We start from the raw sequence: 17,713 nt of genomic DNA, 5'->3' as shown, positions 1-17,713 counted from the left end.
TATACATGTATCCTTCAAACATCGTATACTTTTATTTTACATTTTGTTTTACAAAACTCTAAGTAAAGTAAATTCATCACGAAGTCATTTAAGTTCTCTATATTTGAAAACATCAAATTGGGCATAACTTTAACTGAGGCCATTTGTTGTCAGTACATAGTATTGAATTCCCTGTCTGATTTCCCGCTAAGAAAACCCACGTTACGTTTGTTTGCACCTACTGGCCAGATGAACTACAACTACTGGGCTTTTACCGCGTGGCGGGTCTCACTTAGTCATTGGTTATTTTATAAGGCGGGAACGATTTTGATTGGTCGACAAGGAAAGGAATTTGGTGAATGCAATGTACAAGCTACGTGGTACGTCAATCTAAGGACATGCTGGCGCTCAGCCAAGAAACCGCTTCACTACCTTTGTTTTGAAAGCGCACCAAAATAGTTCCCTGTCTGGATCGACAAATCATATATTTGCAGTTATAATATTTCTAATTTAATATGCTTTTGCATGTAGACTAATATATACACATCACTGTGTGTAGTTATTTTGTCATTTTAAGGTCTCAAATCATTTGGCCATATGCCAAATGTGGGCCGTACCCAGACAATCGTAGTACGAGATTAATGCGCTATCGCCCAAGTGGGTTCAACGTTCATAGTACAGCATAGTGTGCTACATGAAACAGATCAAAACAGAGACTCGATCGAGCAACACTGTGCTGTTTCTCTCTGGATACATAACCTTAACCGGACACTTATCCGCCGTGTTTACATACGGTGTGAAAATGTTATCGAGGAAACTTGGATTTAACTCATACGCCGGAGAAAAAGATCGCCAAGGTAAATCATGAAGTGATGTCGGTTTCAGTTTGTTCCTAGTGATGGAGCTTACGCTGTTAGGGCTTCACTGTTGATTGGTGTGTACCACATTGTAATGTGTTTCTTTCTTTACAGTGAAGGAAAAAGAGAGCTTTGATAAAGCATACACAATCGGCCAAGTTCTTGGAAGTGGTGGATTTGGAACAGTGTATGCAGGAGTCAGAAGAAGAGACAATTTGCCTGTAAGTGTAGCAACAACATTCGTCCACGTTCGCGTCCATTTCTCTCCCCGCATTCTGACATATGTCACCCTCTACGGAGATTGCTTGATTTTCATACTGATTTGACTTTCTTTTTAAGGTGGCTGTGAAACACGTCAACAAGGAAAAAGTCACAGAATGGGGCCAGGTATGTAGATTAACATATTTTTACTAAAACATGGTTTCAGTAAAGCCCATGTGCTTGACTCGTTGCCAGATGTTTAAGACCAGTGGTCATCATAAAACTGTTATGGTGCTCATTTTGCGATTTGTATCAACATGTATATATATTGGACATTTTTCTGAATATTTGTTTATTTTTTTAGGTAAATGGACACGCAGTACCCATGGAGATTTGCCTCCTGAGGAAAGTTCAACATGTGACCGGTGTCATTCGTATACTGGATTATTATGAGCGGTCGGACAGTTTTATCATAGTAATGGAACGCCCAGAGCCCGTTAAAGACTTGTTTGATTATATAACTGAAAAAGGTGCTCTCAGCGAGGATTGTTCAAGAGACTTCTTTAGACAGATTGTGGAAATTCTCAGCAGTATTCATCGTGCAGGAGTTATACATCGTGATATCAAAGATGAAAATATTCTCGTGGACTTAAAAACAGGGCAGTTGCGACTCATTGACTTTGGTTCCGGAGCATTCCTGAAAGACACTGTTTATTGTGAATTTGATGGTGAGTGTCATTTGCAAACTGGATGTTGGATTATATTCGTTTAGTATTTTCACTGGTCACTGGAATTACTTCTAATATGTACCCTTTGTAACTACCGCCAAATATGGATCGTAGTGAACTAGCGCTGAGACAGACATCCCGTGTGTACAGATATCGTGTTGCACTCCTGTGCATGGAGGGGGTGGGGCATGCCGCCATCTGTAACGCGTCGCTCCTACCATATGAGAAGTAACGCCCGCTCGATTTAAATGTTCTTATGTAAATACACGGGGGATAAGGCTAACATCTGTGAAGTTACAGTGTTGTTGGGTTACATAGGTCGATTTTCTAACTGCGAATATGTTGAAGTTCAGTAAACAGACTGTCGAAGGGGGCACGCAAAGAATGTTCATAGACCCAGTTGTGAGTGGGCTTTCTCGGAAAACTAGATTTCGCAGTCAACGGGTCTTCCGCGTCGCAGTGATTGGCTGAAGGTGCGGCGTTTTGTTTTGAAAGGCTCCCCCCACACCCCGCGTTTCAGGTCCTGGTCCTAAGAGCCTCGTTCATGTCCGGTCATCGTTTATACTTAACACTGGCAAGGTGACCTCCCCCTTTTCTCTACTGACCTTCCCATTATTATCAATTTCTAAAGGTTGACTTGTCTGCAAGTACTTTAGGCCTCGGTTCACTGCACACATGTTCGCTATGGTTGAGTGATCGAATGTGTCACCTTAGAAGTCGAGTGACTCGGCGGTCGTTAGGTGCGAGCAAACTTTAGCGCAGGCTTAATTCATATTGTCTCTCTTGACAGTTGATGTGAAATATGATTTACTCAACTCATCATTTTTTGCTCCCCAGGTACCCGTGTGTACAGCCCACCAGAGTGGATTCGTTACCATCGTTACCATGGACGTTCTGCAGCAGTATGGTCTCTCGGCATCCTTCTTTACGATATGGTCTGCGGAGATATTCCATTCGAACTTGACGAACACATAGTCAAAGCTGAGCTCACATTCAAAGGCAGAATTTCTTCAGGTATGTACACGGACATTTGAAGTCTTGCTGTGAATAAAATTGTGACTTTAAACATGTAACGGGTGCCTGTTGCAAAAACATCTTATATCTTTTAAAAGGTATGTCGTTACACAGTTACTGCAATGTAATCTGTGAGTTTTACTTATGTATGTGGCTAAGTATTTTTTTTTTTTTTTCAGAAGTGAAAGATCTTATCAGAAGGTGTTTGTCCATCCGGCCATCTGAACGTCCAACAGTTGAGCAGATCTTGGACCACCCTTGGATGAGGCAGGGCATTGCTCAGAAGAATGACAAAGAGATGGATGCATCATCTATGAGCAGCCAAGAGAGTATATGACGCAGGCTGCTGCCTTAGTCCAAGTGCAATGTGATAACCAATATGACAACCAGCCACACCCACCTCACATATTCCAGGAGGAGTGGTGGGTCACCATTACTGCCTGTGCTGGCCAATGAACATACTCTGAGTCAGTGGTCAACAGTGACCACACAACACTGCCATTTCAATGCAACGTTCCTTTCCGAGGAGAAAAAGACATTCTAAGGTGCTTTTTGTCTCTTCAAATTCCACTTTACTTGATGTGATTTCAAGGGGTGCAAGGCAGCAAGAACAATGTAGATTCGACAAAGGGAAGATGGATCATTACATTCCATCCTCACCTGAACCAGTGACTTAATGACATCCCAGTGAGGGGTGGATCTAAAACGGGTACATGTCTATGACATGGTGCAACCAGACCTTCATATGGTGGAGAGCCAGGATGTATCTACCAACAATTGCTTGGGAAATACCACTTCTTCCAGATGCAAATGTTCTTAACTTATTTCTCACATCATTTTCTCATGAGTTTTCATTGTACATAGTTGTCATCGATTGGAAATAATTTATTGTGTTGTAAGGTGGGGTGTGAATGTATTTAAAGTGTGAATGAATGTGTGCTGTGTACATCTGTATTTATTCAGCGGCCTATGGTCGGTTTGGTTGTGTTCCAAATGTACATAAATGTATTTTTATAGGAAAAACAGAATGAGAAAAGAAATAAATGAAATTAAATTTACCTCTGTGTTGGTTTTGACTGAGATGATATTATGCATGATTACTATTTATGGAACCGACTTTTAGCAGGCACACACTGTTGAAGTGGCCTTGGTATGCCCAGGTCATATGGGACCAGGAGCTTATGTAACAATTGGATTTGGAGAAATATATAGCCCCTATAAATTTTTCATAGTCTGACAAACGGACAACTGAAGGTCACATTATGTCATACTCATTCACAGAGTGAATACTTGGTGTACATGTAAATGGATTTAATTTAATTTCCTAAAATACATTACCCCCAACATAGATCCAGTGAACTATGGACTTGTTAAGTGCAAACGAAAATAGTTGCAGTCATGATGGAGATGAGAATGAAGTAACCTTTAGATACATTATTGCTTCAGCACAGGGAAAGCAACGTGTAAACCTCCCAATATCACTTCACATTCACATTTAAGACATTTGAAGATGCATGTATATATGTACACGAGCTTTTCATGATATCGTACATTTTATACCATGCCAAGTAGGCGATATATTTGCTTCGGCTGATCCTCTTCTTCACGCTGAACAATCGGTAGATAAACAGATTGCCTTCTGGAATTCGAAGCAGTGGCCCAGGGAAATAAAATATCTCTTCTTTTTATTAAGAACCGAGCGCATTTAATGATTTATGCGTCTCAAGGCTTCCTTTACAAGAGACTAATGAAACTTCCATCAGTGGAAAAGTCCAAACTGCACGCAGGAAAAGCTATATCCTAGTCAGCTGTTGGTGGGAACTGTTTAATAGCCATTCTAGAGCGCACGGATCACACCGTGGTTCATGTGTTGAACCTGGGATGGGTAAGTAACTAGGACCTGTGTGGTTTGTCAGCGGTGGAATGTAGACCAGAGTGAATGAGACAGCATATTTAGCCCAGTACGGAACATGATATATTTCCATAGTCCAAATGGGACAACCACAGTCACCTTCACCAAGCGTGTTAGCCACATATATGGAAACTGGGCTGGACCCAGACTTGTTCATAGGCTGTCCTGAATAATCGCCCATGGCTATATAGTAATTCTGTCCTCGTGACAGTAATACGGTCTGATAGATGATGGAATGCCAGTCTGTTTAGCAACAGCTTGTTCTCCGTGTTCATGTAATTTAGAAATTAGGTAGAAATGCTTCTTATTGGTTTAGCGACATATGCAAGTCTAGGCTGAACCCACTGGCCTGTTATGTACCAGTTGGAGATAGGCACTCGTCTATATATAACTCTAAACATATCTTTGACATACCAACCTTTGACAGACCTACATACCTGCGAGCAAGATCCATGTCATCGGCCTTTGATGCTATCGCGACCCACAAATAACCAAACATTTTACGCAACGGAGCAAACCCTACAAGGTTCTTGTCTGTTGCAACATTTTCTTTATCTTGTCTTGAAGCTTGTAATGACAAATAAACACAGTCGCTTCTGCCCATATTTCAAAGTGGACAAATGGACAGCTATTACAGATCTATCGTTTCCTTCTGTGTGAACCTTTGTGGTTTATTTAAAGTAATGTATGTTTACTCATAACTGAATCTAGTACTTGCAAAACCCCATAAACATTGCCGCCTTAAACAGGTGCCCCGTATCTGCTAGACTGAACTATTCTACGGTGATGAAATGGTTAGTATAGTCTTGAAATGTATGCTCCAGCGTCTACCATTCCTTGTTACTAGGAACATGGATTAAAATAGTCACTGAGACAAAAACAAGTGCACACCTTGTGTTTATCAGTAACAACTAGTCTGCGTCACTACGAGTGTGCACAACAACAAACCAATATGTTGACGTGTGCGTGACCTACTTTGTAACCATGATTTAAACGCTAAATCAAATTCGCCAAGATTAATTCACATTTTAACCTCAAATTCATGTGCGGTGTAGTGGAACACAACATATCAAGGAAGTATATCTATGTTTGAAATCAGTATTGGATATATACAACATGAAACATGACTTCTTCCCCAGCCTGTGTCGTGTAGTACAACTATCGCGAGAAATCAATGAATCCTGGAGAACTGTGACGTCACAGCTACATGGATCACTCGCCTGTCACATGCACAGCTAGGTCAAGGACGTTTGGTGACCTGCGCAGTAGGCGACAGCCTGTGTTGTGGTGGCGTAAGTAGGTCATTGTAACCATAACAGTGGGACGGGTTCGCTGGTGAATAGTGGAGCTATGTATACTTGGTAGATATCATAAACAATTACGGCATAGCTGAAATGTTTAGTTTAATAAGATCGGCATTCAACAAATTCTGCGTCTGCTCTCCCACGAACAAACGAACAATACAAAAAGAATTACATTTTACATCTGCATAGTGTTCATTCATAAAAAAAACCCGAAACACCCCCAAAATATAGACAAATAATAACAACGTGTATGAATTTGAGCGTATATCGTAGACTTACGATATACCAGCATACAGTTGAAAGAGAGCGTCAATCCAGAGATTGGGAACGAAGTCTACTGTTCTTGACCTGTACAACTACATGTATACACAGCTGTACACTTCACTTCGTACGAGCGATACGATGTGCACATGTGCGAACAACTACAACGATAGTAGGAGTAATACAGCCGTACACAAAACAGTATGGATACATACATATCTACCATCTATACGCTCAACTGTAGGACATAAAAGGTGACTGTGCTTGTCGTAAGAGGCGATTAACGGGATCGAGTGGTCATGCTCGCTGGCTTGGTTGACACATGTCATCGGTTCCCAATTGCGCAGATCGATGCTCATGTTGCTGATCACTGGATTGTCTGGCCCAGGCTTATTTCCCGACCACCACCACATAGCTGGAATATTGCTGAGTGCGGCGTAAAACTAAACTCACTCACTCAACTGTAGGACCAAACACAACAGTATTAGCTACGTATATGCCTGTGCACGCTCAACTGCTGGACCAAATACAGCAGTACAACTATATATATACCTATGTACCAAGTCATCTTGTTTTGCCATGTCGCTATATAGCTACACGTCCTCTGAAATCTGATCTTACATGTAGGTAACTGTACAAAAACAACAATTTGAAACAAAAACAAGTTTGTCAGTCATGTCATGAAGAAGGACACTATCCCCATTCCTACAAGGCAGCGTGTAAAATTGTTGTCAGCTTTTGATAGGAAGTAAAACTCGTGGACATGAAAAATCAATATTGTATCAACAATCAGAACGTAGCAAAAAGTTTGAAAACAGATTACATGGAAATACCCAGTGGCCGTTTGTATCAAACTAAATAAGCATTTCACAATAACACATGCACAGGTGCTCGTATAACGAGCGAACGCTGTCAAGGAAAACTTCCATGTTTATACCATGTCCATTTTACATAAAACAATATGAGCTCGATTGTCTGTGGAATGTTTACAATTTCCCACTCGTGTATTTATATAACATACCCATGACTGGCTAATTAATATACTGATGGTTGAGTACTGGTGTGGATGCTGCTGCTGGAAGCGGTTCCTAGTAATGCTTGTTGGGCAAACACATAAGATTACAGACCACAGGCATTGACTTTGTAACATTGTAACAGCCAAAATCCTGGCCCATTGTAAACATACATAATCCAGTTGGCGTGCACATGGCGTTACATACACAACCCTAATCAAGTTCGACCCTCGATCTCGCATTCTCTATATTGTTCATGATTCAAACACGAAATCTAACATGACCTCCTGTTTCCTTACTTCTGGTCCTCAGCATATATGCAATAGCAGTTTTGATCAGGTCTGCCTCTGTGTACTCTCTTTCTCATTTCTCTATTTGATTCGAACAGTATAAAAAACTACAGCTAGAGTGTAAATCAACACCCCGGCACCTTTCTACAACCACATACAAGCAGCTGAATCATTATAGTTCTAGAGTGAGTATCATGATTCACTGTAAAACTAAAATTCATTATCTGTACTTTCCAAGTGATAAATATAATCATTTAAATGTGCTATTAAGCGTGATCGAAACCCTTTGATAGTCGATATTGTCAACAGGAAGTTACCAACCTTCCCCGAGAATGATTTACATGTCTGCATATCTCAACATATGAAACCATGACAGGAAAATAATCATATCTCATCGACAGAACTTTCCACCTACGCTTCTATGATTTTCCCCCCAAAAGTTTGTGATAGTATATACCATTATATTATGCGATCCTATGTGATATTTCAGTAGTCAAATGTGATGTCACAATAAGAAGCGTGACGTTAGTTCCTGCATGCGACTGTAACATGAAAATTAATCACATAAACAGAACATTCCTATTATGTAAGTTGTTAACTATTGCTCGATCCCAATAGCTTACAACTTCAATATTCGGAAGACATATATCATATTTGTTCATATGGAACTATATCCTAAGTGGATCTGGGTACATAGAGATGTCGGGTCATCTGTGTCCCGCAATGAAGCCCGTAGTTGTTGTTGTGAAGGGGGTAGGAGTGCCGACTTGACAGACATCGGGACACCAAGGGAGCATCGTCTAACCCCATCTCAGCCCAGTGAATAGCTCTACCCAGTGGAGCATGATAAGCCCAGCTTCGTGTGTGCCCTTGCCCCCACGACGAACAACGTAAATGAGCTTGAACAGACCCGTCCAAATCCACAAGCCCTTTGGCCCAGCCCTACCTACGACATGATTGAATCCCTGATGAGCACTGACATATGTTGCTCAAAGTACTTATTTCTTATCAGTACCGAGGGCCCCTTTGTCGCAATATTTGAATTCAGTTGTGTGGTTTAAAGGAGTTGGCAGATGGCGCCATGAATGAATCGAGGTCGTACAGTACGACGTCTGGAGTGTCTCGCATGCGTAGAGAAGGGATGGGTTGTAGATTAACTCCCCGTCTCAGAAAGTACAAAGTTCGGTTGAAACAAAATACTGATCATTGTCGAAATGGTGCTCAAGTAGGGTCGATGATACCGAACCTGGACATGAACCCGAGGACAACTAGACTTGATTCGTTTACAGCTTTTGCATTGCAGAAAGGGTGTGTCGGAAGACAAAAATAATGTGGTTCAGGACTGTGTGACAGAGTAAGATTGGGAGCGGAAGTCATGACAACACGTGGGAGCCGGGTCGAGGTCGACTATTTAAACTTCAGGAAGGGCACTGCATCGTATTTTATGATATATTTTCAGCCGTTAATCATTTGTGGTTAATCGGCCACTTCCGGTACGTTGCATATACACAATTATCGTTTCAAAAATTATTGTTCATGTCAGAAAGTGTAGGTTCTTCCGTATAGCCTGATCACGTCGTAACTGGGCTCTGATCTGAGAACGATACACATGTACGCATGGCTAGCAACGCATACGTTCAACAGAACCAGTTAAAGAACGATATTGTCACGTTAGCACGCTCCCCATTCACACATCTGTGTGTTGGTCGGGATGCATTCCTACAGGAAATGACGCAACATAGGTGTCGGCCAGCTGGATATTTTGTACCTCAGTTTCCAGGCAAAACTGACATATATACCTCTGATCCTAACCCAAGTGAGACACACATCCAGGAGTGTGACGTCACCAATGAAATCTACCGGCCAATTAAACCCAGCTTACAATTAGCGACTGAAATATGATACCGGTATTGACATTCTGAACACACTGAGTTCATTATACTTGATCACACGAAGATTGTCGACAACCCTCTGACAACAGAGTAGGTTTGTACGTAAATACGTAAGGTTTAGTGCCAAGTCCCAAACACCAGAGCCTGTACATAAGGGGGTATATTGAGCGTCCGGTGTCATAAATGGACACTGTGATCGGCTATCTCTACCAGATGCTATCGCATTACTTGCCCAATACTCATACTTTCACAACAACACATAATAGGTATTGTGGCACATGAAAAATACAGTGTACATAAAATCATAATAAAATCGATCGTTATTTGGACCCTCATGAAGACTTTCAGCTGTAATTAAAGACCGACTCTTTCGTGAAAGGCGGAAAATAAGACATGAATTCGAATCCAATCGGTAAAGGGCGTGAACGGATAATTACAGAGTAAAAATGTCTCAGACCTTCTGAGAGCGTATTAAGTGAAATCTGAGCATGAAAACATGTATCATCTGACCTTGGATTCAGATGTTTGTCATTAAGAGTACGGGTAGGGACAATTTGATCTTTGTGTAATTACAGGGGATCAACATTTAGAGGTCAGCAATCTGGGAATACGAGCGGGCCACGGAGCGTTTGTTTTTCATGTATACTTTACGTTAATTACTCGTCACCGGAATGTTCATTAGATGTTTTATGTTTTGATCATTTTCTGCTTTGGTGCGGGTGACCCACAAGATGACTCCCTGTGGTGGCTCATCACTGTTGGATTGTAGTACATGCTGCGTATACCAAGGTTGCTATAGCAACCGATAACAAATACTATAACACATATTATGTCTTTCAGCGGCATTTAGAACCTGTTATAGATGACAAAAATATTTTCTGGATTTGTGCATCTTTATTCTTTTTATTATCTTTTCTCTTTCTTCGTTGAGAAATGAAATAAAAGAATAAAGAAACTTACATCCATAAAATATCTTGGTTGGTCACATAACAAATATTGTCCGAATGATGTTTGTGCACGTCACCCTTATTCGGTAAAGGTCGAGATCGTAGTTTCTGATGTATTAACTACAAACTGTTGTGATAGTCGTTGTCCATTCATCAACATCGTGGTTTTTGGTTCTTCCTGGGGATGGTTTGATAGTCTAGTGGTTCGCTTTCTGTTTTCATCAATACAAAGTGTTGTATTTATTTGTCTTTAATGAAAACGTCTTTGTTTCCTCCAATAATGTCGGAGAGTACAGTGAATTATGACATGAACACAAAGATGTGTGATCGTGTACAGATAATTTAACAGTGGAAAAGAAAATTAAGCAAAGCTGTGTATATTACATTGGGGCGTGACTGGATGAAATACACAGTGTCGTATTTATGTCTTTATGTTTTCACAAATACCACGTGTTGTATTTCTTTGTCTTTATGTTTTCACCGATACAGTGCATTGTATTTCTTTGTCTTTGTTCTTTCACCAGTACCACATCCCGTTACACGCCTTTTACTTCAACACGTCTAACACGTCTAATGGGGGAACGTGCGGCCAGCGTATACAATAAAACGAATTTTATAAGTTTCCAAATATCGTGAAATGATAAATAGGGTTTATTTACTGAAATTATTTACTGTCTACAGTTATCTCATAGTTTGACGTCATTCACGTCGGTGTTAGTCAAGACGATGCTAGTTCCGTGCTGACTAATGTCGGTGTGGTGTCACAGTATGGACCACTTCAGGCTGGTATCTTTTAAGCGTGAGCTGTTCCTGTTCATTCATAGTCATACATTGTCTCCTCAGTGTTAACGAACTCATCATTATACAAGGTTTCCTCAGTATACGTAATCTCCTCATTATAGAAGTCTCAGTCTTCTCATTATACACAGGCTCCTCATTATTCACAGGCTACTCATTATACATCGACTCATCATGTAGCCACATTTCCAGGCCGCAGCAATGATTACCGAATAATGAATGTAATTCACTTGAGGCTCGCTGTATGTGGTACCTCGGTCAAACATATCGTGTGTCCCCCATGTGTACGGCTGATCAGTGTGCCTCGGCCTATATACCCGTGCTCCAAGACGTCGGAATCTGATAGTCATGGTGCTCGACGTATACACTCTATTCGCTTGGTCTTACGTTCTTCAAATCTTTAAACACGTTTGTAAGCAAAGGAAGCCTTTCGAAATTTCTTACTAGACCACAAGCACTGTGAGTGGACAATAATTAGTGGTCCTGACTGTATTTCACTAGTCCAAAATAACATTCGAAGATTTACTGTAGACTGACCACCCAGACCACTGCAAACTCCTGATGAATTTTACCAGTCAGGGACACTGGTTTGGTACTTGGGAAAGGTGTTACAACTGAAAATACACTAAGAATATTGTCTACAATCAGGTACTTGACAATATCGAGTTATTTGTGACAATACCTGTAAAGACCATCGAGGTATCGTAGACGACAGCGAGTTAGTATGACAATACCCAGAGCTCTCGTAGACAACAGCAACAAACTGACGACTCAACCTGTAGTCACGTCCATTGCAGCGCGAGGTTGGTTCATCCAGCAATTGGATATTGAAAACATCCCTCTATCGTCGTCGTCGTCGTCGTCGTCATCATCATCATCATCAGGAAGTGCATGTAGACAGTAGCTTTATTACAAGTTATTTTAAGTGCCCCAATACCGTGGCATTAATATGTAAATCCAGCAAGCTGTCCTCCACTATCGTATGGTTTCATTTTGGGATTGCGTTTGCGTATGGGGTGATTCGATTTGTACTGTTATATTCAACATTATTAAATAATTCTACACATTGTAAATATTTCTCCACGGCACCAGTGAAAGTTGTTCTACTGTCATTCAGTCCCAGCCCTCTTAATTTAACATGTCGCGGAGAGCGGGAAAAAACTGCTGAAATTCCTCGGTTTGAGTCAGTGTACACATTCCAAACAGTTCTCCGACATTATGATTAATGTTGTAATTTATCCTCTGGCAACTGAGAGACCGACTAGGAGGATACTGATGTGTTTGATGTGCGTCCCTTTGTTGTTTTGCACTTCAGTAATCAATAATTCAGCCTCGCTGCGGTTATATACTACTCAAAGGTAGATAAGGAGCATCCAGCTCCACCTATGCCATGAGCGAGTGAGTTTAGTTTTACGCTGCATTTGTGATATTCCAGCAGTATCACCGTGGTTACCTATGCCATATCATTATAACAACAGTATCACCGTGGTTACCTATGCCATATCATTATAACAACAGTATCACCGTGGTTACCTATGCCATATCATTATAACAACATTACATAATCGGATCATTAGGTTTGAGTCTGGATCAAGCAACCCTGGAGTTGTCAGCACGATCAAGAAAATATGCAAGCATACAAAGCGACAAGAGCAGCAAAGCCTGTTTCTCAGACAGATTCCAATGAAACCTGAATGTAGATCTCACCATCAGCGTATAGACAAACGCCTAGCTAAGGCTTAGTCTGTGAATGTATATAACTTTGATAGTAAGAAACAAACTCATTTTAATTGAAAAGAAGCCCCGGGGCGACCACTGATTCAGAACCTGAGGAAATCTAGACATGCTTCATTTAAGGCTCTAGCACTGCAGAGAAGTTCTGGCAGGAAGCAAAATAATGTGGGTCAGGGCGTGTGAGACAGAATAACGCCTCTCTGAAAATATGTAATTAATGTAATGTAAATATGTAATGTAATCCATTAAATTGAAAAGAAGCCCAACCGAGGTTGCGGAATTTAAACCTGTGGAATATATACAAAGGGCTGGGCGTTATTGAAACCTTTGGTCACACAGGTCCACGCTTCATACTGGTAGTGTAGAAACACTGTGTTATAGTTATGTTATCGTTATGTAAACTCACGAATCCGTGAACATATTCTAAAATCTCGTTAAATCTCGTTTATTCAGAACCCCAATCACTGACGTCACCGAACCAGGCGACATACATTTGTATTTCGAACATGGGGAAAGCAGAGGTCACCATCGAGGTCACCAGAGAGTCCATCGCAGGGTTCACCATCAATTACACGCCCATTAATTCCGGTGTCCGTGGGACGCGACCACCATGGCCTTCGCTGACCACCACGTGATTGTTTCTCAGTAATGGCCTTTGTTATAGCCCTCCTCCCTAGATTCCCGCAGCATATACCCAAGATTATCGTAATTCCGGCAGATCGTCCTTGGACCAGTGTTGGGTATCACGTGATCTTGGCTTTAACCTCCACTTGGGTTTCTCCCTGGTAATCCAGATTATCTCCATAATCCAGTCACCGGTGATAATTAATCGACATGAAGGACGCCATATTCAACTGAAACTTGACTACAGTGCCGCTCGACATGGTGTACAAACAGTCGGAGATTAAAGCCATACATTGCCTTTTACTTATGCACATACCTCTTCAGATTGTAGTTAATGGGTCGTGGTCATGCGGTGCTCAGATAGCTTGTATGATCGGCGCATGTACATAGAGAAAATGAGATTATGACGTCATTGGGATTGGATCAAAAGCTCTTGCTGGAGTCTCACGATATATATTCAATAGCGTGAAAGGCGATAAATAACAAACTCGGCACACCCATAGCGATAAAGTGCGTGAGTTTTGTAATAATACGTATGTATGTTTTTCAAGCCAAGTGTACTCATGTGTTAACAAGGCCGCGTTCAGATGTACCCGGAACACAGTGTACCCGTATACGAGCCACCCAGTGGCAGGTATAGGTATGTCAGAGCCATATACAACCAAATCTCTCCAGGATGTACACATATCTAGCCTATGCTTATAAATACCCCAACCAGATGTTACCCAGTCGGAGCTAGATGTTCTCTGTTCGCTGTAACCATATGTCATAAAGATGTACTTTAAGTTCAGCTAGGTGTAATCATTGTCGCAGACAGATTTATCTTAGGTCCAGCTAGGTGGACGTTTAATTCAGGGAGGTGTACCAATCAGACAGGTTTACCTAATGTCTGGCTAGGTGCACCCATATCTCAGACAGATTAACCCAATGACTAGTTAGGTGCACCCGTATCTCAGACAGACTTACTTAAGGTCTAGATAGGTGTACCTCTAATTCGGCTTAATATACCCATATCAATAACATTCACATTTACAGAGTACAGTGAGACCCGGATACACGTTCATATTTAATAGCAGTCTCATATCAGCCCATGCAAGTAGCTCACACCAACTATACTTTCTCCGCTTAGGAGACACCCAAGAGTTTCCAGTAAAACCGGTGTGTTTACATGAATGTATTATACAAAACAGTTTCAGAGGATGTAGATAGTGGCTACAGTCTCAATTGTGGAAGACACTGGCTGCAACCTCATTAACGTAGACATTTGCGACAACCTCATTGACATTTTAAGTGCCCGAGTGGCAATCCTGGTAACCGTATTCATTTACAGCAACTTATCGCAACACAAGGAAAAAACTTTCAAAATTTCCCACTAGATCACGGGACCAGTGAGTGGACAATAATTAGTGGTCCCTATTTTAACTAAATTCGGCCACCAGGACCACTGCAGATTTATCATTTAGTGGCCCTGGTGAATTTTTCACTAGCCAGAGACCACAAGACCAGCGTAAATTTCGGTCACTGCAATATGATCCCGCGCTCTTACTCTTTTTCTCCCTCCTTGTGAATGGGTGAGTAATGGCGATTCTTTAAAATGCATTTCAGGAAAATCTAATTCATCTGATTACTCCGAATATCACTATGGTGATAAAGCAGAAAGTTCTACTTTATGATCTTCCCTACAGCGGAAACGTTCACCTATAGGTGTCATTCATAAACCTGTCACATATTTCGGTATATTAATTCCTAGAGGGCCCTGTCTGGGTATTGCTGAGGACAATGACGACAATTACACGCATTTCATAATTGCATTTGGAACTGGTACATCGAATTAAATGACTGACGCTGCTTGAGGCAAACACTGGGCCCTGTTATCTGACAGAAAACCGCACTGTATTCCTGTTTATAGCCGTGTATTCATCATATTAGTCACCTAAACAAACGGGCTGAATGCCGGCAGCCAACACACAATCCCTCCATTGTTTTGTGACGTAACCGTCGGTCTAATGCCACTGCCGTCAAACATTAGACAGCTCAAAGCCAGAATGTGATGAGCAGCCATGACAGTTGTTGCGTCACGACTGATGCGCGCTCAACCGACGCTTGTGATAGACAAAGACGGCCCAGTCCTTGTACAAGCTGGGGTCGACGACCTCATATATATTCATCAACCACACATCTTCAACATCTGGTGTGTCACGTGACCTCGTGTGATGAATTGGCTGAAATGGCTGAAGTCACCTCCACATACAAATCTCAACTAACCCATCCCCAATCCCCGTTAACCTACACCCCCACCCCACGATAAATATACTTACTGTCTGCGGAATTGTATCTATAGGATACATATGTGCAATAGTATCAAATCCAACCCAACGACATACGTTATATATACTTCACTCCTTGAAACTGAGATGAGGAGAGTGTCACAGTCAGATTTACCATATCGGAATCTTGAGTATTGCAAGCACGTGTTCCAGGCAGTTTCATGCAATGTACAACAGTCACATGAGGTATCCTGTTACAAACATTACGCATTTTCTTTGAAGAAATAACAGATATGGCCGTCGATCTGAAGTTGGTCATGAGCACTCCGAGAGAGATAAAAACACTTCTAAAGAAATGTTCACGTAAATAACACGACCGTTTTCCAGACGTGCTGGTTTAATAACTACGTGCATCTTTTAGACGTATTGGTATTGTTTTGAAGAACATAGACTGATACTATTCTGCTGCTCACTGCTCAGTGTAAAGGAACAATTGCATTATGCATCGTGCCTCTTGTGTGTTCTCTGTCATCAAAGGGCATCTCCTATATGGAAAAGTACTTTTAGTGGGGGAGATAGGTCTGGTCGGGGGAGCGTTGACTGTCTTAGAATAACCCCACTGGACAGAAATAGTCATGTATGTCTCTAAGGCATCCCAAACGCATAACAGATGATTTATTAGGACTACAAATATATCTTTATGAGAAAAGCAGAAGGGTGAAGGAACTCCTCAGGTCGTTCATACAATCCACGTGACCTAGCGTTGAAGTCTCTCCATAATCATTTTGACAGACATGGTTTGTTTCTATTAATAGTACGTGGGTATATCCTTAAAACACAGACAGCATGTGTACGATTCTGGCCTCCATTATATGTTGATGAAAACACAAGGTGTAGCTCGCGGAGTCAGGAAACAGTCTTCGTTGTCATGGGCGGCACTTGTCAGCGTTGTCACAAACATGCTAGAGTGCTACTACTACTCAGTACAGAAAGGTGTCAGCTGCATTGGTGATTAGTTCGCGACCGACCGACCCTAGGAGTCAATAGGAGATGCGTCTTAACATCCCATTTACACCATCCGGCACCGTTCAAGTCACACATGGCGATGTCGCCATAGTCAGCCGCGTGCATTTCATTTCGGTGATTGATATATTTGATAATACCATCTCCCCCCAAATCATAGTTTAATTGTCGTAGGTTCAAATTGGTAAAGTCATCTGGTGATGCAAGGTAGAAAGACCTATTAGAGAGTGGGTCTTGCAGGCACATAGACCATACCAGCCATCGTAACATCCCTTACGAGGTCTCTGGGTACAACATTTGCTCTGCGTCACAGCAATATTCTGAATATTTTTCATCAAACTAAATGAGATAATATTTCCTAACATTAATCAAACGAAACTGATATTTGTAAGCGTGTGCGACATAATACGTCACACGTTCACTTACTTGAGATAAGACACGGACCTACACGAAGAAACTCATTTTGTTAACTAGACAACAATAGTTTGACGTTATTTTTGTCTGAAAATCCGGCAGACTAGTTTTGAATTTCTATGGGGCGAGATTAATTTTGGCGTAATAGTGCTGAAGATATCGCGCGTGTCTACATATAGACATAATAGAGATAGGCAAGTCGCCGTTCCATCTGCGTCACGCCATTCATAAGGACGAGAGGGAGGTCGTATGTACTTTGGGACTCCAGAATTGTATAGTTCTACCGGATCACAAACCACCCCCACCCCCCTCCCTACTCCCCCCGGGGCATTCAGAGTCAAAATAGACCCTCATCCTTCACGTGTCACAACCCCCATTACCGTTGCAGGTCAGGACACCTCGCATGTCCCTGGATGTCTGTTGTGTGAGGTTTTTGTAAAACGCTTGCTTACCCG

The 17,713-nt window shown here is 41.6% G+C and overlaps 1 protein-coding gene across 1 annotated transcript; it reads left to right on the top strand.

Annotated features, from left to right (window-relative positions):
• The first annotated feature begins 423 nt into the window (after positions 1-423).
• Positions 424-3,837, top strand: LOC137297053 (serine/threonine-protein kinase pim-1-like). Its single transcript, XM_067829007.1, has 6 exons — positions 424-836; positions 951-1,057; positions 1,176-1,223; positions 1,402-1,765; positions 2,603-2,779; positions 2,959-3,837. The coding sequence occupies exons 1-6, from the start codon at positions 674-676 to the stop codon at positions 3,114-3,116; spliced, it is 1,017 nt and encodes a 338-aa protein (XP_067685108.1). The 5' UTR covers positions 424-673; the 3' UTR covers positions 3,117-3,837.
• The last annotated feature ends 13,876 nt before the right edge of the window (positions 3,838-17,713 follow it).

This window comes from Haliotis asinina, chromosome 9 (genome assembly GCF_037392515.1).
Source record: "Haliotis asinina isolate JCU_RB_2024 chromosome 9, JCU_Hal_asi_v2, whole genome shotgun sequence".
Lineage (NCBI taxonomy): Eukaryota > Metazoa > Mollusca > Gastropoda > Lepetellida > Haliotidae > Haliotis > Haliotis asinina.
This window is presented reverse-complemented; position numbering and strand designations above follow the sequence as displayed.